At 40.6% G+C, this 26,200-nt stretch overlaps 1 protein-coding gene across 1 annotated transcript in view; it reads right to left on the bottom strand.

Annotated features, from left to right (window-relative positions):
- Nucleotides 1-5,859: 5,859 nt before the first annotated feature.
- The window catches only part of RALYL (RALY RNA binding protein like), a 796,461-nt gene continuing 776,120 nt past the window's right edge, over nucleotides 5,860-26,200 (bottom strand). Inside the window, exon 11 of the mRNA XM_033929436.1 lies at nucleotides 5,860-7,085. Within this exon, the coding sequence (XP_033785327.1) occupies nucleotides 7,068-7,085 (18 nt within the window). The 3' untranslated portion in view covers nucleotides 5,860-7,067. The remainder of the gene's footprint in view (nucleotides 7,086-26,200) is intronic.

Here is a 26,200-nt window from a genome sequence, read left to right on the forward strand (position 1 = left end):
CTACGAGTTGGGCACCCTTTATAGAATAACATCTGCGCCTTACTTTTAGGCATGTGGATTTGCACCAAATGAAACCTGCTGTAAATCCCCACACCTAAATTAGGTGTGGATCAGGCATATTCTGTAACAGTGTGCGTAAATTCTTGGATTGCTTGTGACCTGCCCATGCTCCTCCCATGGCCTTTCTCCCTTATAGAATTTGCCTAACAAGATGTGCATGTAAATTCTAATTGTTGCCAATTAGTGCTAATAGCTGATTAACACCCAATTATCAGCGCGAGTTGGTTCAGGTGCAATTTTGAGCGCCATATATAGAATCTGAGTACATGTGCCTTATAAACAGAGGCACCAAGGCCTCAGTTCTATAAATGGTGCCTACAACATAAGCACTGAGGAAAGCGGCACATAGCGTATGTCAATCTTAAGTTAGATGCCAACAATTGAACAATTGAAACTTAACGCATTCTTGATTATATGTACTGCAATGCTACTGGAAATGTCCAGTTTTCTAACTTGTAATCCGCTTAGAACCGCAAGGCACAAGCGGAATAGAAATCACTAATGTAATGTAATGTAATGTAATTTAGAGAATTGCCTTCTAACAGTCAGGGAAGGATTAACCAATAGGCCAAGTAGGGCATGTGCCTAGGCCCGAAATTGTCAGGGGGGCCTGATGAAGGAGGGCATCAACATTGTTTTTTCCAAATGGCGATGGGCCCCTCCATCATCGATCGACAATGCGGGCCCCTCCCCGATCGGCAATGCGGGCCCTATCCCAATCGGCAACACAGCCCCCCCCCCATCGACAGAAAGTAAGACAAGCAAGCAACGCAAGTAAGACAAGCAAGAAAGTAAGACAAGCAAGAAAGGCAGTGGGAACTGTAATTGTGCAAGCGGTGCTGCTTGCCCAAAGCTTCCCTCTGACGCAGCTTCCTGTTTCCGCCTGGGCGCATGGTGGGGTGGGGCGGAGCAGGGGGCCCAGTGTACTTGTGTGCCTAGGGGTCCTCGATGAATTAATCCTGCCCTGCTAACAGTGCCTAAAGTGGATCTATACCATAGGAGCACCCTATTTATGCCATGGTTTTCTTGGCCTATATACCTGCGCCTAAGTTAGGCGCTTATTGATGCCTAAGTCCAAAACAGCAAAACACATCCACAATCTACCTGTAACCACACCTGCTTTCTGGCCTACCACTCAATTAATTTTAATTTAAGCCAATTATGAGGTCCTAATTGCTTATTAGGGCTGATTACACTTTTAAAATAATTAAGTTAGGTGCCTAGATCGGCTAGGCATGCCGATCTAGGCACCTAATTTTAGGTGTCTTTTATAGAATCTGGACCCAAATGCCTCTGCACTAGCCAGGGGCTAATGGCTGAATGCAATATTAGAATGTGGCTAAATTGCCAACTTGCTGGAATGTCCCCACAGAGTGATGAACTAATTTTGCTGTTAGCGTACACTATGGGCTCCTTTTACTAGGCTGCGATAGTGGTTTTAGCGCGCACTTAGCACGTGCAAAATTGCCGCGGGCGCTAGATGCTAATGCCAACATTGAGCTGGCATTAGTTCTAGCCGTGTAGCGTGGGTTTAGCATGCGCGGCAATTCTGCGCGCGCTAAAAACGCTATTGCAGCTCAGTAAAAGAAGCCCTATGTTTGAGTACTAAGATACAAATTTTAGAGACTTTTAGTAAACAGCCTCCTATATTGAATAATCATATACATTTAATTGTCATCACTAGGTGAGCAATTCTCCCAATTGGGGATAAAAGTATTTAGTTACGCAGATGATTTTACGATTATTATTCCATTCGCTACCTCTCTCCCTGAAGTCATTCCTAAAGCAACAGAAGTATTAAATTTGATGGAGCAATGGATGACTGAAGCTTAATTCAGAAAAAAACAAATTTTTTTGTAGCTTCATCACATCTGTTTGATACTAAAACATCATTGTGTATCTATTAATACTGGATCAAAGTTTGACTATGAAGGACCAGGTGGACTCTTTAGTTAGAAAGAGTGTTTTTACTCTTTGGAAGCTTCAGTCCATTAGAGCATATTTTAATGTTTCATCATTTAGAATTTTGGTACAATCCCTTATACTAAGCCAACTAGATTACTGTAATATTGCCTATTTGTCAATTTCTCAGAATAATATACAGCGATTGCGATTGGTGCAAAATGCGGCAGTCAGGCTGATCTTTGGGCTGAAGAAATTCAATCACGTCACATCTTCTTATCGACTTCTGCATTGGCTGCCGATGGAGGCGTGTGCGAAATTTGTTAGGCTGTTTCTGTTTTAAAGTTTTTTTAGGGGGTTAGCTCCTAAATATATAACTGACCTTTTTTTTGCAGAAATCTGACTTTTTGCTCTCATTTCCATACCAAATATCACAGTATCATAGGATAATGCCACAGGGTTATCTAATAAATTATTAATTTGGTCCCAAATTGATTTCCAAAAATTCATAATAAATGGGCAATGGAACAATAAATGATCTAAAGTTCCTGCTTCTAAATGACAATGGCAACATCTATTAGACAAAGAACTATCTATTTTTTGTAACCTAACAATAAATTACTACTTATAATGACTGGAGTTGCCATTCAGCAGATCACATTTAATTGGAAGGATTGGAGGAGATTAAATTACAACTTCTGGTGGAACTCTTTATGCCATATATATAAAATGGAAAGGTTTATTGCAGTACAGCGGGGTTATTTTAAGAAGTTTCAGGATGTGTGAAAACCATTAACGAAGTATTGTAAAGATTAATTTAAAATTGGTTCCCTTATATTTATTTGTAAATTTAAGGTGCAGGGAAGGGGGGGATTTTATTATTACATGTTTTATATGAGAATGGAATTTATGGGAGGGAGGGTTGGGATAGGGATGGGGATAAGAATTTGTGTGATGTGTCATTGATTATTTCTAAGTAATATATTTATTGTTTATGTGATTGAATATATTTTAACACTTAATGTAATCTTGAAAATGAATAAAGAATATGAAAAAAAAAAAAATAACTGACCTTTTTTTCTTTTTCAACCAATAGACATAAGAGAAGCTCACACTTGAACACTGTCTCCCCACTCGTTAGAGGATACAAACTTAAAAAAATATCATCAACATCTTTTTTCGTATCAGGCAGCATTATGGGGTGCAAATTTGGAAAAACTGCTTTTGCTTATTAATACTTATGAGGAATTTAGGGGATGCCTAAAAACATATTTGTTCCTGAAGCACTTGGGTAGCTGATTTCAAAATTTTATACAATGATTGATCTTTAAGGTTTTAGTTATGAGCTTTTAGCTTTGTAAGTTTTATTAAATCTGTAGTATTTTTAATGATTGTAAACCGCATAGAACTTTATGGTCCTGCGGTATATAAACTTTTTATTATTATTATTACTAGCACATTTCATGGTGCACATTGACTCCCTTTGGGGATCTCTCAGTAATGGGCTTTATCTATATGTTGGATCTTTATCCAGGAAAACAGTGAGGAGGATTCCCCATGTCTGTTTTATCATTCCCTCTGTGAGAAATTCCCTAACCCCTGTTTGTCTGTTTTAAATAGAGCTTTAATTAAGCAGGGATTGTCTCTTACATATTTAATGTACACTGCTGCTATAGAAATGATAAGTAGTAGTTTCCATTTTCTTTTCTTGTTACATATTTATATTCTGTTAAATCTAAACAATTTTCAGCAGATTCCTTGTTCTGAGGATAACCTTGTTTTGCTGCCATCCCTTCACTCAAGCTCAGTCACTTTTAGCATTCCCAAACACTAGTGAGAAAGGAAAGGTTTACAGTCCTCACAAATGATATTCTGTAAACTGATGGGTGTATTTAAGTTCCTCACGCAAATTCCACCAGTTTATATCCTGTGTAGCCTAAGGCAGTGTGAAAAGGATTACTCTATTCTCACAGTGTGACAAGATGACTGTGCTCAAAATGAAAGCGGTTGAGTGACTGAAAGGGGTTTGATTAAGGGAATGCGGGCCCTGTAGGAAAAGTATTGTTGTTTCAGTCAGATCAGTATTCATCAGTTGCCTAAGAGAAGATTACATGTACAAACATCAGTGTTTTCTGTTCTATAAGAGGAAATATTTCAAATGAGTCCACTCAAAATGAAAGAGGTTGAGTGACTGAAAGGGGTTTGATTAAGGGAATGCGGGCCCTGTAGGAAAAGTATTGTTGTTTCAGTCAGATCAGTATTCATCAGTTGCCTAAGAGAAGATTACATGTACAAACATCAGTGTTTTCTGTTCTATAAGAGGAAATATTTCAAATGAGTCCACTCAAAATGAAAGAGGTTGAGTGACTGAAAGGGGTTTGATTAAGGGAATGCGGGCCCTGTAGGAAAAGTATTGTTGTTTCAGTCAGATCAGTATTCATCAGTTGCCTAAGAGAAGATTACATGTACAAACATCAGTGTTTTCTGTTCTATAAGAGGAAATATTTCAAATGAGTCCACTCAAAATGAAAGAGGTTGAGTGACTGAAAGGGGTTTGATTAAGGGAATGCGGGCCCTGTAGGGAAAAGTATTGTTGTTTCAGTCAGATCAGTATTCATCAGTTGCCTAAGAGAAGATTACATGTACAAACATCAGTGTTTTCTGTTCTATAAGAGGAAATATTTCAAATGAGTCCACTCAAAATGAAAGAAGTTGAGTGACTGAAAGGGGTTTGATTAAGGGAATGCGGGCCCTGTAGGGAAAAGTATTGTTGTTTCAGTCAGATCAGTATTCATCAGTTGCCTAAGAGAAGATTACATGTACAAACATCAGTGTTTTCTGTTCTATAAGAGGAAATATTTCAAATGAGTCCACTTAGGTCCTAATGTCTTTCGGAAAACACCTTGCTGAATTAAGCTCTTAAAGTTGAATATATAAAAATTAAAACATTTACGAATAACCATTTCCACGTTTGCTGCTTTCCCACTGCAGAGTATCTGCCTGCATATATGTAAGTACAGTACTTCCTTTTAAAGAGAATTATTTTGGGCTACAGTTTCTGACCTTTGCTCCTAATTAGTGCTGCCCGATTCACAATTCGAATGAATTCACCAATTCAGTTTGGCTGAATTGATTCAAATCGATTTGTTTGGGGGAAAAAAAATCGGACTCACCGATTCAGGCCTATTCTTGGGCTTTCCCTTTGCTGGAGTCCTTCCTTTTGATGTAACTTTCTGTTTTGTGTGTTGCTGCCACTGATGGACCTGGGGAGAGCTAGAAGCTGGAGGGAAGGCTCAGAAAAAAAAGAGAATACTGGACCTGCAAGAGGGGCAGTTTGACTGGCTGAGGCTGGAATTGGTGGGAAGGGAAGAGAGAGAGGGTGCTGGCCACATAGGGTGGTGGGGCTGGAAGGAAGAGAAGAGAGAGAAAGGGTGCTGGCCACATGGGGATGGGGTGGAGGGAAGGTAAGAGAGAGTATGCTGGCCACATGGGGTGGGTGGCTGGAGAGAAGGGAAGAGAAAAGAAGAGAGAAAAGGTGCTGGCCCCTCACAAACTGCCAGGGGTAGCTTGGGTCAGAGGAAGACATGAGAAGAGGGGAAACAAAAATTTATCCTTAAGACTGGACCCTTGGGGGGATGCTGGACCTGCAGGAAGGAGGAGAGAGTAGGGAAGGGAAGGAAAGGTACAGAGATGGAAGATGGATGGTGAGCACAGAAAAAGAAGAAAATGTCAAATGGACAGGAGACCCTGGTGAGCAAGTTAACAGAAAACAAACAGAAACCAGAGCCTGGGACCAACATGATTTGAATAATAAAATGACCAGACAAGAAAAGGTAGAAAAAATAATTTTATTTTCTATTTTGTGATTACAATACATCAGATTTGAAATGTGTATCCTGCTCGAGCTGGTGTTAGACAGCGAGCATGAGGTAAGACCTAACAGTGTTTGCTTTGTTTACACTTGACAGCGCTGGCATGGGATTGGAGAGGGCAAAGGGGGTGGAGTGGGTGAAGAGGCTGCAAAATAAATCCACCAGCTAATTTTAAAATGATATCATAGAAAGCGAATTGAATCATTTCGAATTGAAAAATCGATTCAATTGGCAAAATCGAATCAATTTTTTTATCCTGAATCGGACAGCTCTAGTCCTAATTATTGAATGTGCCTACCACCACTGTTAGACAAAACTATGGTGATTATAATTAAGTTCAATGCCAGGTGACCTTTCCAAAGTAGAAACAAACCCCATTTTTGAAATTCACAGATAGGGTTACAACAAAAGAGCATGAATATGTATATTTTAAAAGGTTGAGTATGTTCCAAAAATTTTCCTGTTCACTTTTTCCAATAATTTTCACGTTAGCTTGCCACATGTAACAGTTCATAACTGGAGCAGAAATCTGGGGTGGGTCCTTTTACTAAGATGTGCTAACCGATTTAATGCGTGCTAATTGATTTAGCGTGCACTAATGATTAGCGCATGCTAAATGCTAACGCGCCCATTATATTCTATGGATGCATTAGCATCATTAGCACATGCTAAAATGGCTAGCATCTTAGTAAAAGGACCCCCTTGTGTTTTAATATTGTGTCTTACTAAACATGATACTGTAATTCTAAACTATGACTTCCATTGAACAAAATGAAAAGGAAAAAAGTTACTATATAGCATGTATGAGGACGGTATTATGCTATAAACACATTGCAAGGCTATTTTTAATTGAATTTAAACAAGATGACCAAAAAGCATGCAGTTCATAAAAAATAGCTTTTACAAATATACATTTGTGTACAGTGTTCCCCACCTCCTTTCCATATACCCGCCACATTATTATACATTTGTCTTAAGGACCTCAAAATAAATATAAAAAAAAAAATCAGGAGAAAAAAACACATTTACAGTCTAAACAATTAAAATCTGACAATTGTACAGCTTGGAACATATAATAAATGAACGATGTTGACCTCTGTTGTCCTGAAGTGGGCTGAGGATATGTACAAACTGATTCAAAGATGCTGATCTCCAGCATGAAACCGAAGTTTAAATTTCAAGAAGTCACAGTGCATCTTCTCAGTCTCCACAGGCAGCATACAGGACTTTTACTCACTTCATCTGCAGAGACTAAGAAATTAAATACTCACTTTAGAATAAAGCATGCACTTTAAAATCATTCCCATAGCTTGCTCAATGGAAACTCACGAGTACTGAATTAATTCACTAGTAGGACAAGTCTATCACTTTGGAGTCAATTCAGACTTTTGGATATCCACATTTTCTTATTAATTTCTGCACAGATTGCCTTGAAGCTTTCCTTTTATTTAATTAGATTTATCAGTCAGGATTTTAATAGAAGACACTCAATTGGAGACATAATATAAGGAAAAAAAACAACTAATAAAAACAGTAAATAAAAAAATATACAAAGTAACAATGTGAAAATAACTAAGGGACCCTTTTGCTAAACTAAACTAAAACTTGGGGCTCCTTTTACAAAGGTGCACTAGCGGTTTTAGCGCGCACTAAAATGCCACGTGCGCTAGCTGCTACTGTCTCCTTTTAAGCAGGCGGTAGTTTTTCAGCTAGTGCACGCAATAGCGCGCTAATGTTGTGTGTGCGCTAAAAACGCTAGCACAGCTTCATAAAAGGAGCCCTTCGTTTTATAGACCGAGTCATCAACCAAGAGGAGCTCGACTCGGTTAACAATAATGTAATAAATAATACATAAACTTGACAAGGAAAAGTAGACTGAAATTGTTAATTTCCAAAATGTTTAGCAAACAAAAAAGTTTTCAGAACTTTCCGGAATAAAGCAAAAGAACCTAAACTTCTTAATGTAAGCGGTAAAGCATTCCTGAATTTGGTTAATTTTAAAGCAAAAGAATGACTAAATCTCTTAAAGGTTCTGTTTTTACCACTGAGAGAGGGAAATGTAAGTTTTAATTTTTAAGAACTTCTGGCAAGATGAGATCTATGAACATATTTAGAAGGTGCTAAGTGCTGCCACATTAATCTTGTCTTAATCTGTAAACGGCGCCTAATCAGCAGGCACCTGGAAAAAAAAGGCGCTGGCCATGTGTCAATCACACTTATGCACCATTTACAGAACTGTGCCAAATGGCTCCTATGAAAAAACTTTGGCAATGGTAATGTAGGCCAGAGTTTTACTACATTGCAAGTGCCTAAGTTCTTTAGAGAATCATACCTAGCAGAGCCTATGTCTGTCTCCGCCTCCAAACATGCCCACTTAGGCACCACTAGACACCGCAGGATAGGCACCTACATTTACAGAATTGGGTACGCGTCTATTGGCCAATTATGAGCTTGTTAAACCTTATAATTGAATCTATTAAGGTGGTTTGCGTAATTAAGGTAGTTTTTATTGAATTTGGCTCTTAGAGGCAAATTCTATAAAAACAGCGTCCCAATTGTAGGCGGTGGTAGGCATCCTACCGCTGTCTAACTAGCCAATAGTGATGCATGTTTAAAGTAAAAAACAGCGTGAGGCAGGCTGCCTACATTGTAGGTGTTTTTACGAGCCTAGGGAGGTGCATAGGGTCACTTAAATTCGTCCAAGGCTAGGTTTGGGCATAGTATCGCCCGGAAGCGGCCTTAGCCGAGCTTAAGCAGCCTTAGGCCCCAGTCCTTTGCCTAAAACCACGATTCTCTAACCGGCGTCTGACATAAGCGCTGGATAGAGAATCGTGGAACTGTCCCCCCTAGAACAATTGCGGCAGGAGGGATGCCCAGTCCCTCCTGCCCTAACCCGCCGCAACTCCCCGAAACCTGAACCTGCCTGCCCGAAACTTTTGTTTGAAAAGAAGGGAATATATATAGGTTAATAAATAAAATAAATTACATACTTTTGTTTTAAAGAGAGGAATATAAATAGGTTATTAAAATTAAAGTAACAAGCATATTTGAGATAGTCTGTGCATATGAGCAAGTCAACACAGAAGGGAGTATTCAGCACAGTTAGGGAGTATTATTTTAAAAGAAAAGGTCTATGTATGTAGGTCAGATGCAAGATTCCCACCCCTAAGAATACACAAATAAAAAAAAGTTTTGTGGAAGATATGAATGGAAAAATACTTACATAGGGAGATTACCATGTGTAAAAGGGGGAACCGGCAACAAACTGAATGTACACATGTAACACCAGCAGTGCTGGCACCTGTACATATAAAGACCACATCTTCTGGCTAGTAAGTTGAATATGTATGTTTTGCCAGTTTATAAGAGGTACACATGTAGAATGCCCTTGTAAGTGGCATAATGTCTGCCATTTTTGTGTCACATCAAGGTTTGTGTGGGGGACGCTCAAGACGCCAAAATTGGCTCGCAACTAACAAACCAAAATGGGGTAAATATAATATAGGGTGCTCTCAGTGTGAACCCTCAGTGATAGGAGCACAGCTCTGACACTTCACTTCTGGGTCAAGGCGGTAAGCCTCCACCCACACACCATCATTGAGCACCCTGAGTGTGCTGAAATTAAAGGGACCTGAGTCCACTAAATCAAACAAATCAAACAATCAAAGTGAGTGAATTAAACTCAACACAAACAACCTGAGCGACCCCCAAACAAACCCTGCCAGCCAGACCCCCCGACTCACAAAACGAAATCAAAAATCACCATGCAAAAATCAAATGAACACAATACTTATCTGAAACTATCTCACAAACTGATAAACGCAAAAAACCTCGCCAGGAGAAGAGGTTCGACCGCGCTGGTTTCGGGAGGAGCCCTTCTTCAGGAACCTGACCCCCGACGGAACACGAACAAAGAGGTCGGCTGGAGGGCGGGGTGCCCGGGCGGAAGAGCACGCCGCTTAAAACGGATCTGTAGGTGACGTCATGCACAAACCAACCAAACATACAACACTAACAACCAATCACACTCAGGGGCGAGAACACGCCCATGAATCCACAACCATGCTAAACGAAAGACATAAAACGTGATCCATGCTGAAAACAACCCGATGACCCCAGCCAAAACCCCCCACTGAAACACAGAACCCAAATAGAAATACGATGAACACAGTTAAATAATGGTGTTCCATTCCACACCTTCATTAAGACCATTGGGATGGACAGATTGTAATTGGAAAATCCAATATTGTTCCCTAAGATTCAAATGGGACTGTCTATCCCCCCTGAAATCCCAAGGGACTTGCTCAAGCACGAACCAAGACAGATCGGTGAACCGATGGCCAAATTCAGCACAGTGCGGCACAAGGGGGGCAGAGTGAGATCCAGTGCGAATTCGGCTCCTGTGTTCTTGCAATCTGACCCTGATTCTTCTGCTAGTCCGCCCCACATAGCACAACCCACAGGGGCAGATGATGACATAAACTACCCATTCAGAATCACAAGACGTCTGAGATCTGAGGTGGTAAGTACGTTGAGTCCGGGGATGTTGCCAGGTAGAAATAGACAAGGATAGAGGGCACATATCACAATGACCACATGGTTTATGACTGCCCCCAATAAGAGCCCGACTCCTCGTGGCCAATAAGTCCTTCAAGTTTTTAGGACGGGCATAAGCTATACAGGGAGCCTCCTTGAAAACAGGATGGTGATCCAGGACGTGCCAGTGCTTCCTCACAATGTTCGCTACCTGGTGGGCTTGATTGGAAAACGATATGACACACACCTGCTGATCTAAAGGAGGCCTGGTGGTAGGAGCCCGTAATAGCTCAGGGTTAGCATAGCATGCTCTACGATACGCTCTTCTGATGGTCCATTCAGGATAGCCGCGGGCCTTAAAACGCTGGAATAGTAGTTTAGCTTGAGCCTTGTACTCCCTCAAAGAAGAGCAAATACGACGAATCCTGAGGAATTGCCCCACAGGCAACGATTGGCGCAACCTGACAGGATGACAGCTGGTGTAATGTAAATATGAGGTCCGGTCCGTGGACTTCCGGAAAACCGTCGTGACCAATTGCCCATCCATTTTGCTAACCCTGGTATCCAGATAGGTGATACTAGTTGCGTTGACAGTGGCAGTGAACTTTAAATGCCTATCAAGAGTGTTAAGCCAGGTCAAAAATTCATAAAATCTGGCCCTAGTGTCAGTCCATATGAGGAACACATCGTCAATAAAACGAAGCCATGTGGCAATGTGCGACATCCACCCAGACGGATATAACAACTGTTCCTCAAAATTTGTAACGTGGGCAGGAAAATCGAATTGAAAAACCAATTCAATTCAATAGGCTGAATCGAATCGAAATTTTTTTTCCTGAATCTGGCAGCATTAGTTTAGACTTTAGGACCTGGGATTGGGGAGAGATGGCATCCTCAGTACTTTATAATGCAAGTGAAACGAGGATTTGGTCAGACTTTTGAAGGGTCTGCAGAAAAAAAATATTGTATAGGCTGGGGACATGAGACAGAAGGAAATGGGAACTTTTCTTCCTTCTATTTTTGTGAATGGAAAGGCTGAGGATGTCAGAGAGTTCAGTTAAAATATGTGCTTTATAAGAAAATATAATAATGTGTTTTATAAAGTTTATAGCATAGCTGGCCTACCCAGTGAGGTGTTCCTAGTGGTGGTGGTGGCAGCGTGTCAATGTGTTGAGAGGAAGAGGTGGTCTGGGAAATTCTGCTGAGCAAACTCCGGGCCCATTTCCACCCCCCAGTTAGTCCACTCCACTCAACTGGTTCACACACTGAGTGGGTCTTTGGGTGTTGTTTTGGGATCTCTTCCAGTGGTTTATCAGTATCTCCTTCTGGTCCAAGGAAGGAAACTTTGTTATCCTTAGCATTTACCTACAGAATATGTTTGTAACAGCGCTGCTTGTGTGGCATTAGGCTATGTAGTGATCGAAAGAAAAAAACAGACCTTTGCACATTTTTGCACTATATGGTGGGTGTATGAGGAGATTCACATTTCCTGCACAGCTAAGTCCATGTGAAGTTACCTTGTGCTGTATTTGACATCTAGCAAGGTCTCTGTTTGAAAGGAAAGATCTAAACTTAAAAATGAAGTGGCCAGAAGTTATGGTAAAAGCAGATAGTGTAGCTGTTTTTAAGAAAGATTTGGACAAATTCCTGGAGGAAAAGTCCATAATCTGTTATTAAGACATGGGGGAAGTGTCTGCTTGCCTTGGATCGGTAGCATGGAATGTTGCTACTCTTTGGGTTTTGACCAGGTATTAGTGTCCTGAATTGGCTACCATGAGAATGGGTTACTGGGCATGATGGACCATTGGTCTGACCCAGTTAGGCTATTCTTATGTTATGTTTTCATCTGTAGGGGCCTTTGTTTTCACTTCTTATTTTAATGTATTTTTTTTCTGAGAACTTATCAGTGTTTTTTATAATGGGAACAAAAATGAAAGAGAATTAATGTGTGTGGAATGGGGGGGGGGGGGTAACTAATTTCTTCAGCTAAATAATTCAATCCACCTCAACCAGACATAGGAGAACTCACACACCATTCACACACCCTCCAACCAAAAACGTCAAAAGAAAAAAACTGTTCGACAACCTCCTAGCCATTCGAGCTGCAACACTCGACCCCCAACTCTACAACCTATTGACCTCGACCACAAACTACAAAACCTTCAAAAAAGAAATAAAAACCCTTCTATTCAAAAAACACATAAAACCGAACTAACACAATCAGAACTGTCCCAAGCATCACCTGCAACTACTCCATATGTACTTCTGATGTCATGACAATTCAGACATAATTTATGTTATGTTATGTTTGGAATATAAGAAAATTTTCACTGCCTGTTTCTATTCTGAACATTTATTCCGTTTCATGGTCATTACAAAAAATATTTTTTTACATGGGGGGGGGTGTCAAAAAATGATGGGCCCCGGGTGCCACATACCCTAGGTACGCCACTGGTGTAGGGTTCGTATTTTGGAGAGCAAATGACCTTAGAAGCACTGTATGCTCCCAATCAGCCCCAAAAGACCTTCTTTGTAAAAAGTTTAAGTAATCTGGTGTGCAGACGGGGCAGAGAGCTCTTATATAATCAGAGGTGATTTCACTAGCATGGCTGACGAGGAGCTAGATAGAGACTCATCTAGACAAGATCCCAGTAGAAGCGGGGTGTGGGGAGGAGCAATGCTGAGTAAACATTTGGAGTTGGTGGATGCATGGAGACTACTGCATCTGAGTGACAGGGAGTATACTCACATTTCTAGAGTTCATGATTCCAAAAGCCGTAATGACTACATGCTAATTTCTGGAGCAGATTTTTCTAAAGTAATATCTGCAGAAATTGGCCCTTTGGTCACATCGGACCATGCTCCTGCAGTTGTTCAATGGCAATTGTGACAGTTTGCTGATGCCTGCTATCCAAATTCCTAAATTAGTAAAGACACATGATGCGGGTTTAAAACAGTCCACCTACAAAGAAGCACACTCTCTTGAAAAACAAAACTTACAGCCTGAGGTTATCTCCTAGGGGAACACTAGAGGGAGTAAGAGTGCAGAACCTCACCAGAAGAGAAATGCAGAGCCAAATAATAGTTATTCTCCTGATGGCCAGAGTGGGAGACGTAGGACTCCCAATATATTACCTGGAAGTTTGGGATGTGATATATAATTCTTAAACAGCAGGGTAAGCTGATTAGGGAAGAGAAGGAAAGACTGAGGGGCACTCATGCTGAGCTGCTTGTACCTATGAAGGTTGCAGACCATAGTGAAGAAAGCCTGACCTCTGAAAGCCAAACAACAGAACCCACAGCGGTAGAAATGGCTCCTGAAGGCATGGAGATTTGCTGAGGAATATAGGCAAGTTAATGGAGTTTTATTTTTATTCTTCTTTTTTTTAATTTTTGCTTGATGAAGTCATGAGACTTTTGTTCCTGTGGTAAAACCAAAAAGGTGTTTTAAAAGTTGTTGTTTTTTTCTTTTTATTGGAACAGAAGTACCTGCCACAGTTCAGGGTTGCTGTGGGAGAGTCTGTGTTTAGCCAGGTGATTTTTTGCGAGTTTAATTGTTGCTATTTCACCCTCCTGTTAGCGTTGGGTCACACTGCAGGGCCAACTTAAGGAGCTGGTGAAGGCTGTTTAAACGACTGTTACCAATTGAAGAGAGTGAAAGATTTCACATGTCTGAAAGTGTATAACTTGGAGGACTATGAAGTAATGAACTATGAAGGTTTAAATGTCTCCTTTTTGAGAATGTTTATTTTCCAACAGTGCCCCTACAAGTGGTGAGCACTGCAGTGCCTGGGAACTGTTTGCAGAACTGTTTGAGAATTGTTTTTTTGTGTTTTTTTTAACTAAGGAGGGAAGTTCTAGGGAAGCCCTATGATTTGTTGAAAGACAGACTTAAGAAGTGGGAGCATTCTGACAATCTGAGATTTTTTGTTTAATGATGTTTTTTTTTCTCTTAATAAAATCTGGGTGCACCAAAAATTCTGAAGAGGCTATCATGTGAGATTGCCTAAATAAACACTGGAAGGTCACCAGTGAATGCCCTTTACTTAAAAAGGAAGCTATAGTATAAGTTCTTGCCATCCCCCCACACATACCCACCCACCGAGAATGCTGCCCAGGAGAGAGGTTGGTGACACAATACAGCTGTTGGGAGCAGGCATCAATTTGGAGATTCCCCACTTGGTTATCGGAAGATGTTCCCATTCAACATTTTTGGTTGGATAAATGGAAAATGTACTCATTGGGCAATAGAGAACACAGAGATAATGCAGGCCTCTTCTTGGAGGTGGGAAAGGCTGTAATGATAGATTAAATAATTTCTTAAGTACACTTGTAAACGAAAGGCCATTAATAGTGAAATATTGTCTTTAACCAAACAATTGCAGGCTGCTAGGTTAAGGAAAGCTAAAAGGAGAAATAAATTCCTCTCATTGCAGCAAATGCTTAATGAAGTGTTACAGTACAGAGCACAGTGAACAATTCTCTATACTACGCACAAATATTTTAAATATAGTAACAAGGGAAGGGACATGTTTGGCTTGACTAGTCAGGGGGCCCATGGTTCCCACTTTATACCTTTCATTAAGACTCCTGATGGACACAGACATAATACTAATGAGATTATTAATCAGATATTTCAGAAACACTATGGGTACTTAATCGAAACAAAAATATGTAATGTAATGTAATGTAATTTATTTCTTATATACCGCTACATCCGTTAGGTTCTAAGCGGTTTACAGAAAATATACATTAAGATTAGAAATAAGAAAGGTACTTGAAAAATTCCCTTACTGTCCCGAAGGCTCACAATCTAACTAAAGTACCTGGAGGGTAATAGAGAAGTGAAAAGTAGAGTTAGAGGAAAAATAAAAATAAAATAAACATTTTAACAAGACAGCATTGATCTAAATACTTTGGAAGGTAGAAGAGAGGAGAGAAAGGAATAGAAGCAGAAGGGGGAGCCGTTGAACAGTAGAATTCTGGAGAAATTTAAATGATAGAAATAGAACAAAACAAAGACAAAAGGCAAAACAATAGATAAGATTAAAGATAAATCATAAGCTGGAAAGAAAAATAAAATAAAACTTTGTCTTCAATCCACGGTTTCAGCGTCAGTGATGAAGTCTAAAAACCTGCCTAAATTGACACTTGGACGATCAAAAAGACAGGTTGTCCAATAATTGAATAGGGTTTTAGATGTATCTAAAACCAGCTTAGGCCTTTTGATTGCCTCTGTGCGCCCAGAGCGAAAAGGAGCGTTTTTGGAGGAGTGGGTAGAGTGGGAAGTGGGCGGGATGTGGACCGACCTAGTCTTATTCATCCGGCGGCCATAATCGAAAAGTTTAACAGGTTGCCTGGACGGAACTTATACGTTTTGACTTAGACCAAGTCAAAACAGATATAAGTTCCGGATTGGGCCACTGAGCTGATTGCGGCTGCCGCGATCAGTTCAGCGGCCCAGGCAACCCATTTTCCCCCCTCCCCCACAATAGCTGGCAGGAGGGATGCCCAATCCCTCCTGCCCGAACATGCCATGACCCCTTGCAATTTTGCCCAAAAGAATTTCCAGGTAATGTTCTCCTGCTCTCTATGCAGAGGACATGGGAGGATCTGGTGTGTTGCTTGGGTGGGGAACCCTGAATCACCAATCAATTGTCCCTTTGGAGAAATCCTAACTTTGAGTCGGGGACTGACAATGCAAGCTTTTGTCGCTGGAGAAAGTAGGGAGTCACATTGGTGAAACATCTTTTGACAGAGGAGGGTGGAGTAGTGCGGACTCTTGCTGCTCTTCAGGAACAATTGGGGACTTGCTGGAGTGATATGTTTGTATATTGCCAGGCGAAACATTATATCTTATCCTTACCAAGGGGAAAAGTCTCCCATTTGGTGGGATTTCGCCTTCGGGAGTTTTTTGATAAGGCTGGATTATTTCAGACATCTGTGTCGGTATTATACTGAGAACTGCTATCTTTTGAGTCTGCTAAGGACTGTCAGTACGTCCGTCATGGCTAGGCGATAGAGCTTAAGATTAACCTGGACCATTGGCATATGTCATGGAATCTTGGTGGCCTTCCTTGGTTAGTCCGGGAAGTGGTATTGCAAGAGTGTTATTCTCGGGTGTTACATAGGGCGCACTTCACCCAGGTTCAACTTCTTAAAATTGGAGGTGTTGGCTCTCCCTTGTGTCTTAAGTGTGGTAGAGCACCTAATAATATTTCTCACTCCTTTTGAGATTTTTGGTACATTCGAGTGTTCTGATATGAGTGGTTAAATACTTGCTCTCCCTTCTGGGCTGCTTCATATTGGGTTTGGTGGAACAGCTGGTGCTGAATATCTGGGCTCCTTCTGGAATTTGCCTAAGGGGGGTGCCTGTTCTGCCCTAAGGTGTGTCTCCTGGCTTGCAAATGTATTCTGCAACATTGGACTTCCATGGATCCTCCTACCTTCTGGCAGTGGAGCGCTCAGCTCCATGCCTTGGCTCTTTGTGAATCAAGGGAGGTGGAGGGATTTAATAAAAGGCGATGTAGGTTTTTTGCTTCTCTGGGGTTTTTATTTGGACTCACTACCTCCAACTGGGCTTAGTCTTCTTTTGAATACCCTGGTCTGATGGCTGGGGGTTCAGCCAGACACCTTCTTTGATTAGGCTGTTGCCATCTCTCTGTGCTCTGTATTTAGGGGAGGAAGGCTGTTATCCTTGGAGGGACGGCTGGAGATGTTTAGGTGCCCTAGGGTCATAAGACACAAGGCCCTGGGATCTCTAACCCCTGCCGGGGTTTCCCTCCACATGGTTTGCTGGGCTGTTCCTGTATTCTTGTGGTCAGGGTAGGGATGGAGGGAGGCACATTACTATATTACTATCTGTTGGTTTATCTCTTGTACTATGGCAGAGCTTGATGTACCTCTTACTGAGCTGTTCTTTTGGGAGTGTGTGGTTGCTCTGTGTTATGTATTTTCAATTAAAACTGAACGTAAAAAGTTGTTTTCCTCCTAAACAGTAAATCTTGAAGGTCATTAACTTTACCTGTCACTATCACTAAAATGCTTCATTAATCCTTTGTTTGTATACAGTGCTAATTATCTGAATGCCCACTGTGAGCATAGTACTCCTTTGTTACAGAATAACAGCCATGAAAATGAATCAATCCAAGAAGTGAAATCTTGAATATTTTTTAGCACTGGCACGGATAGTTAAAATTTCTAGTGTTCCAGTCTGTCTTCTCTGAAATGATAGGCACCAAGAAGGATGATTACAATTATTCAAAGTAAAATTAATTTATAACACAGACCTTTCTGTCTCTTGAATAGTTTATAATTTAGCTATGAGACTGACAAGTTATTGTATGCTATTAACCCCCCCCCCCAAATAACTCAAAATTAGAATAGTGTTATACCTCATCTTTCTATTTCCTTTGAATTATGTAGAAATAACTGACACAGTCATAATAAAACTGAATTATTTTCTAGTAAGCATTAAGCTCTCATGGTGCCACATGGAGAAGCATTAGCCTAGCAGGAAAGGATGGTATACATATTGAGTGAGTGAAAATGCAGGATATATAGATTCTATTATCTGCTATTTTTAACATTGTTGGATCGATGTTTACTGTCTGCAATGACTTCTGCAAGAGAAGCACAAATATATTAGAAACATTCAGCATTTATCTTTAAGAATTGAATTATTTTCCTTCACTTTATATTTTTCATCTGGCTATTCCATCATGAACAACCTAATTGAATGCTTCCAGAAAATGAGATAGACCAATTTGTAGACTACATTCAAAATGACCACCTTTAGGTATTTTCTAGAGCATTCCTACTGCCATGGGGGCGGAGCCGGTAGAACCTACTTGAAGGGTAAAGAACGAATCGCTGTGTCAACTGCTGTTTTGTGTGTGTTTTTTCAGACTGACACGTCACATTAATGGAAACAAGCTGGAAAGGATTTACTAATATGGAGGCTGAGGGATGATGCTAGACCTGGAAGAAGAGGACTGAGGGCTGATGCAAGGACTGGGGATTGAGTTGACAAAGGGGGTTTCTGGGAGAAGAGGGAAGATATTGGCAGGTGGCAATGGGAGAAAGGGGTTGATTCTGAGGAAATGTGAAAGAAGAAGACAGACAATATAGTGAGATTGAAGGAAGAGCATATGCACCTAAAGATGGAGATGGAGAAGCAGAGGAATGGATGTTGGGGCAAGTAGGAAAGGCAAGGTAAATATTGGAGAAGGAAGTACAGTAGGCAGGTAGATGCTGGAGAAGGGGGTATGTGGGAAGAGATGGGAAATGGATACTAGAGATTGGGGAGACGCAGAATAGATACTCAATTTTTGGAAATCCATATGGGGACAAATTAATAGGATATTGGAAACATTGATTCCATTGTCCTATGATGTGATCATTTGTGGGACGTTGTTGAATGCTAAAAAACATTAGACAGGTATAAAAGCAGACTCCTTACAATTATGATAGGGATTGCCTTGTAAATGATTACTAAGAATTGGAAAAACTGGGACAGGCTAAATTTTTCCTTTTGGTGGGAAACTTTATGTCTATGTTATAGATATGAAAAAATGAATTCAGAAATATTGGGTCATAATAAACTATTTCAAACAATATGGTGTCTATTAATGAATTTTGTTAACTCTGATTAATTGTATAATGCCTTTATTTCCTATTTGATTTGCACACACATCCAGGTAGGGTGGGAATAAATTTTGTATTATTCTTTGATCGAATGTAGTGCTGTTCATGATATTAATTGTATGTAACATTTATTGCACTTTGGACTCAAATTGAAAATCAATAAAGAATTTTAAAAAAAGAAAAAGAAATGATAAGTAGTAGTAAGTTAAGGAATGCCTTACCAATGACTATTGGTAAAATGACAAGCTTAAATTCATTTAAGAAAGAACTCAAAACCTTTCTGTTTATACAGTGTTATGGCAGGGTAGATGATGTTTAAATTTAAAGTATGATCATGAGCTGGGGAAAAGGAGAAGCATTTTAGATGTTTTTAAATTGTTTTTAAATTTTTTAAAAGAATGTTTTAGCATCTTAGTTATTTAATATTTATGTATGTTTTATTGTAAGGATTTCATATTGAGCGAGATATAAATCTGGAAAAAAAAGAGTTAGAACAGTGGTTCTTAACCTGGGTTCGACCGAACCCCAGGGGTTTGGTGAGTCAGTCTCGCAGGTTCGGCGGAGGTCAAAACACACCTCCGACTCATATAGCGCTTCGGTCATGTTCAATCATCTATCAGTTATTCAGTGATTTTGATCAAGACTGATCGTGTACTCGGTTTCTTGATCTATCAATCTGTAACTAACGCCTTATATACATCAATCAATTCCTGATCAAAATTTGTGATTTAACTGATAGATGATTGAACGTGACCGAAGCGCTTATGATTCGTGATGATACGCCCCGCTTGTCCATAATTGGCTGCAGGTGATCACGCAACATCGCTTGGCCTATATGTGCTGCAGGGGATTTGATGCGCACAGTAGTCAAATTGTAACTGTTGTGATGGTACGTCGTGTGCTACCTATCTTAATATTTTAATCCCTTACTATGTCGAGCAAAATACGAAAGTGGTCGGACGAATATGTACAATATGGATTCACATGTATAACGGAACGTGATGGGAGTCAGCGTCCTAATTACATGATTTGCAATGCCAAGTTGAGTAATTCTAGTCTAGCTCCGGCAAAACTAAGGGAACACTTCCCTAAGCTGCATGGAGATGGAAAATACAAGAACACAACGCTCGCTGAATTCAAGGTGAGGAGAGCAAGATTCGATGAAAAGGCTACTCTGCCTGTTCTCGGCTTTGTACCCATCAACAAACCGATCCTTACAGCATCGTACGAAGTTGCTTACCTGATCGCAAAGCAGGGCAAACCACACACCATTGGTGAAACACTCATAAAACCAGCTGTGTTGAAGATGGCGAATATCATGCTGGGAAAAGCGGCTGAAGTTCAGTTATCTGAAATTCCTCTTTCAAATGACATCATCAGCAACAGAATAGAGGAAATGAGCAAAGACATCTTGGCTCAAGTAGTTGCAGATCTGATTTCAAGCCCGGCAAAATTCAGCCTTCAACTCGACGAGACCACAGACGTTTCCAATCTAAGCCAGCTTGCAGTATTCGTGCGCTATGTGAAAGACGACGTGATAAAGGAAGATTTTTTATTTTGTAAGCCTCTTACAACAACTAAGGCAACTGATGTGAAGAAACTTGTGGATGACTTCTTCAAAGACAACAATCTTTCGTGGGATATGGTTTCTGCAGTTTGTTCGGACGGAGCTCCAGCCATGCTCGGAAGAAAGTCCGGTTTTGCTGCGCTAGTGAATGCCGATGCACCACACATCATTGTTACGCATTGCATTCTGCACAGGCATGCGTTGGCAACAAAAACCTTGCCTCCAAAACTGGCAGAAGTTTTAAAAATTGTTGTGGAATGCGTGAACTATGTGCGAAATAATGCTCTGAAGCACCGCATCTTCAAGGAGCTTTGTAAAGAAATGGGATCTGAATTTGAGGTACTTCTGTACCATTCTAACGTTCGGTGGTTATCCCGGGGACAGGTGCTGAATCGTGTTTTTGCCATGCGTGTGGAATTAGCTCTGTTTTTGCAAGAGCAGCAACATTGTCATGCAGATTGCTTCAAAAATTCTGAGTTCATTCTCATTTTAGCGTACATGGCTGATATCTTTGCAGCTCTCAATCATCTCAATAAGCAGATGCAGGGTGGTGGAGTCAACATCATCGAAGCGGAAGAAAACCTGAAAGCTTTTCAAAAAAAGCTACCATTATGGAAACGACGAACAGAAAACGATAACTTCGCAAACTTTCCCCTGCTAGACAACTGTGTAAGTAAGATTGAAGATGTATCTGGAATCGGAGACATTTCTGTACCCGCGGAACTGAAGCAAACTATTGCCACGCACTTAGATGAGCTTGCAAAGTCTCTCGACGGATACTTCCCTACAAGAGAGTCTCATCCAGCATGGGTGAGACAGCCGTTCACGTTTAGTGTTGAGACAACAGATGTCAATGATGAATACCTCAATGAAATCATTGAAATTCAGCAGAGCCAGGTTCAACAGCAACTCTTCAGAACAACAACGCTCTCAATGTTTTGGTGTCAACAATTGGTAACGTACCCTGTTATTGCTAAGAAAGCTCTGGAAATTTTCATACCGTTTGTTACAACATATCTTTGCGAGCAATCCTTTTCGAGGATGCTGGACATAAAAACGAAGACAAGGAACAAACTTTGTTGCGAAAATGACATGAGAGTGGCACTTGCCAAGGTAAAGCAGCACATTTCTGAACTGGTCTCTGAGAGGCAACAGCAGAAGTCACACTGATTTGCAGTAAATTTCATTATTATGTTATTATTATTCGAAATATAGGATAACTTTTTTGTTTTCAAAATTGATATTATTTTTTCCCTCACTGTATACCTATGTTTTGAATTTGTAAAAATCATATTTTATTTTTCCAATAAAGAAGGGTTCGGTGAACATGCATATGAAACTGGTGGGGTTCAGTACCTCCAACAAGGTTAAGAACCACTGAGTTAGAGGAATAAGACAGTGAGTATAGAAAGTGGAAATGGGGAACTAAAAGTTGCCTAAAAGACTGAAATGAAAAACACAGGTAGAAATGGAAGAAGTAGAGAAGTAAATATATCAATGCTGGGGGGGGGGGGGAGAGGGAGGGGAAGAAGGAAAAAAATTTAATTAAAAGATATAAAAGCATTTAAGAGACTTGGAGAAAAAAGCTAAAACCTAAAGATGAGTATTGGAGAGAGGTCTATCTTTGACCATTAGCCTTAGCCAGTCAGCTAATGAAAACTGAATTGGCTGGCTAACGTCCATGATAGCAAGCTCTGTCCCAGATATGCAATGCGAATGGCTGCTTCCCATTGCCTCAATATCAGCCCCAATGTCTTTACTAAAAACATTTTTTAAATCCAAACCCAGTCTTTTGTAGATTTTAGTTTTAGTGGCATACCTTTCTCAATGGTAGCTCATGTTGAGTTACTTTGAGGCATAATAGGTAATGTTAAAAAATTGGGCAGTATAGTGAAATAGAAGGTAGATCCTCTCCTCTTCTGACTTTTTACTTTCTCTGGTCTGGGCTAAGCCTCTTCCGGTCCTCTGGGTAACTAGAATCCCCTTTCTCTCTGGGCCTCCTGGACCTTAAGAACACTTTCTGGTATCAAAATTCTTCTACCACCTATCCTTCTCCTTATAATTCTCTGGACCACTGGGTCAGCACCAAATGAGTAGTTGATCTTGTACCAGTGGCGTACCAAGGGGGGGGGGGGAGAGGAGGTAGTATACACTGGGGGGAACGCTCATAAGGGGTGCTCTGATCCCTTTCTTCCACCGTGCTTCAGCACCAGCCTGCAGACTTTGGGCCTCCAGCAGCGTTGGTCAGTTGAACACACTGACTTTGGTGGCCTAGAAGCTTTCCCTCTGCAATATCTTGCCTCTGTGGTGACAGCATAGGCGTCTGAACGGGGGAGGCCACAGGGGCCATGGCCTTCTCCAAAAATTGGCAATCAGAAGAATGGCTCTCCTGACTCCCCCCCCTACCACCTCCCTGCCGCTGTAATTTAAAATCTTTGGGCAGCCGGCGGCATAACAAAGCGAACCTCCCGCTCACCACTAGACCACTTCAGCCCTGGCCTCTCTTAGTAGGATGCACTTTATGAGAGCAGAAACATCAGAAAAGGCCTTCACAGTCACTGTAGCCAGCGTTGCTGGTTGAGGAAATTTGGAGGAAGACAGACAAGCAATAGAGGGAAAAGGCTGCAAGGCAAGTAGATGTTCTTAGCATTTTTTTCTTCCTTCTACCTTTCCCTTTATGACTTTTAGTTAGTTGGATGGAAGGAATTTTATAATACAGTGTAGAAGAGTAAAGGCTGAAATCCGGGGGTTGAAATACTGAAGCTTCTTATAATTTAGGGCAGTCACTTCACTCTTCATTGCCTAAGGTACAAACTACACCCCACCCCCTTTTACAAAACTGTAGCATGTTTTTTAGTGCAAGCCATTGCAGTAACAGTTCCAACGCTCATAAAATTCCTTTGAGCATCGGAGCTGTTACCGTCATGGCCGGCGCTAAAAACTGTGCTGGGGAGAGTGTTAGATTGTGAGCCATAAAATTTCACTGCTTCTGTTTCTCTTCTGATCATTCATTTCATTTCATGGTTATTACTAAAAAAAATTTTTTTATATAGAGGAAAGGTTTAAAAAATGATCAGCCCCAGGGGTCACATACGCTGGGTACTCCTTCTTTTACAAAGGAACACACCTTATTTATCAGGACTGGAAGAAGACAATTTTCACAGCCTTCTCAGCAGGGTATCTTTCCTCCTCAGACATGGGATCCACAGCACCAGCAAATTAGGACTTCTGCCTGACAACAAGCTCCAACTCCAGGAGCAGAGAAGCATCACTTCTGACTCCCTCACTCTTTGGCAAAACAAACAAAAAAAAACAACAGGACTTGCAGTAAAGAACAGCAAAAGCAAACAAAAACAATACTGCAAGGAAATGTACAGGTTACAGGAGTTTATTAAGAGCACAAAATGTAGAAAAAATTTGTAGAAACAAAAAATGCATAAGTTGCATCTAAAACAATTGGTTCTAATATTCCTGTGGACCGGACCCGACACGGTCTGTGTTTTGAAGGAAACCTCCTTCCTCAGAGGTCCCTACTGGTAGTTCACAGAATATCAGTAAACCAGATTAAATACGATAAGCAAAATTGGTGGTGAACAGGCATAAACAGCTCCTGTACAACACGCTGCAGTCGGTGAATCAGATCCGGTCCACAGGAATATTAGAACCAATTGTTTTAGATGCAACTTATGCATTTTTGTTTCTACAAATTATTTTTACATTTTGTGTTTTTGTGCTCTTAATAAACTCTTGTACCCTGTACATTTCCTTGCAGTATTGTTTTCCCTCACTCTTTGGAACATCTTCTCCAGCAGAATGCCTGGTGACTGTCTCCTGGAGCAAAACGTCAGGCTGCTGCACCTCCAGCATCCTGCTACTAAAATTCTCCTCATTCTGGAAAGAGACAGTATACAAGCTAGTACACTTCCCCCCTCTGAATCCGCAGTTATTCGCGATTTTAAAACAAAAAAACCTAGCCGCTAGACCACCAGGTAAGGCTTAAGGGGGGTTTACAGGGCTTAAAATAGCTGGGGGAAGCGGGGGTTAGGGACAGAACTGGCCCAAATATTATTTGCAGTTTTTTAATATTTGCGGACCGGCTCTGCCCCTAACCCCCGTGGATACGGAGGGAGAAGTGTACCTATTTTTCCTCCTCATGATCAACTGGCTAGACTTTAACAAATATGATCACTCCTGTGGGGGAGCCTCTTTAGTTTAGCCTCCCACCCACCCCCGTTTTCACTGCATAGTACATCCCAGTACATAGACATTAGTAAGGGAAAATAAGGATCTATCTCCCCCCCCCTTTTTTTACAAAGCCACAGTAGTGGCTGCTGTGCAGCAAATGCTCTGACACCCACTAAATCCGTACGGGCATCAAAGCGCTTACTACAGCGGCAGCTGCTACCACAGCTTTGTAAAAGGAGCCCCTATTTGCAATGTTTATGTCTATGTGTGTCTGTGTGTGTCTGTTTGTGAATACCTGTGCATGCAGTGTAATTTTCCTTGCTTGCTTTTTAAAGTTTGTATTTACATAAGAATGTTTTGAAGTACCTAATCAAATTGTGATACTGCTTCAGTTTTGCTGTGGGCAAAGATGCTGGAGGGGAGAGCTTTCGCAATGGAGTATGTATTAATATTCTGCAGCATTTATCTGTGTTCCATTTGCACCACAATCATACACACACATAAACAGACACCTAAGTATTGTTCACGCCATTCTCCTCAACGTTCTTCCTACCGTACAATTAGAATATCGAAGTGCATCATGCTGCATATGAATCCCATCATGAAGTTCTACAAATCCATTGGAAAGCATCTCTGAAGCCATGTGCTTTGCACACGTCCCTCATTTCATTGATGAGTAATTACTGTTATAGTATTTGTAGAATCAAAGTGTTGCTAAATAAGTTACATATAATGAATATTGATGTATAGATGCATAAATTTACATTAGATTTGGTAAGGCTATACTGTTCACCTGCACAGCTGTAAGTAAATGCATGCTGAGATTTTTTATATTGTAGGCACTAGATGGAAGCCCTTTATATCTTTATAAAGTTTTCAATTGAAGGTGAGTTTATAGTAATCTGGGTGTCTGCTTGTCATTGGAACTGCTCGGAATAGCATCTACAGTGATATGATCAGTGCGGACTGAATTTATTAGTTTTATTTGAAACAGATCTGTCATTGTTATTACTTATGCAAAAACTAGACAATGACCTTTATAAATAACACAGTAGAGAACCATCTTATTTTCAAATTTGACAATGTTATGTACCAGTAATATAAGTATTGTTGGTATCCATGATGAATCAGGAAGATTGCTAATCAAGTGATACTGTGCAGCAGAGACTATACAGGCAAATTAAATGACAAATTAAATAAGCTATCATTTTCTTTTCAGTTAAACTCATTTTCAGATTGATTGTAGTGTGTGGAGAGTAAGCTATTCCATCACATTTAGTATACTCAATAGCATAGGATTTTAACAGTTGTATTGATCAAGATTAACGGCTTTATCAGAAGATTTTTTCCCCCATCTTTCCTTTCTAGAATATTAGTGAAGTAATGCACCCATCTTGGAACCACTGCAAATGCTCATTCCTAGATTGTGAAA

This window comes from Geotrypetes seraphini, chromosome 2 (assembly GCF_902459505.1).
Source record: "Geotrypetes seraphini chromosome 2, aGeoSer1.1, whole genome shotgun sequence".
Taxonomy (NCBI): Eukaryota; Metazoa; Chordata; class Amphibia; order Gymnophiona; family Dermophiidae; genus Geotrypetes; species Geotrypetes seraphini.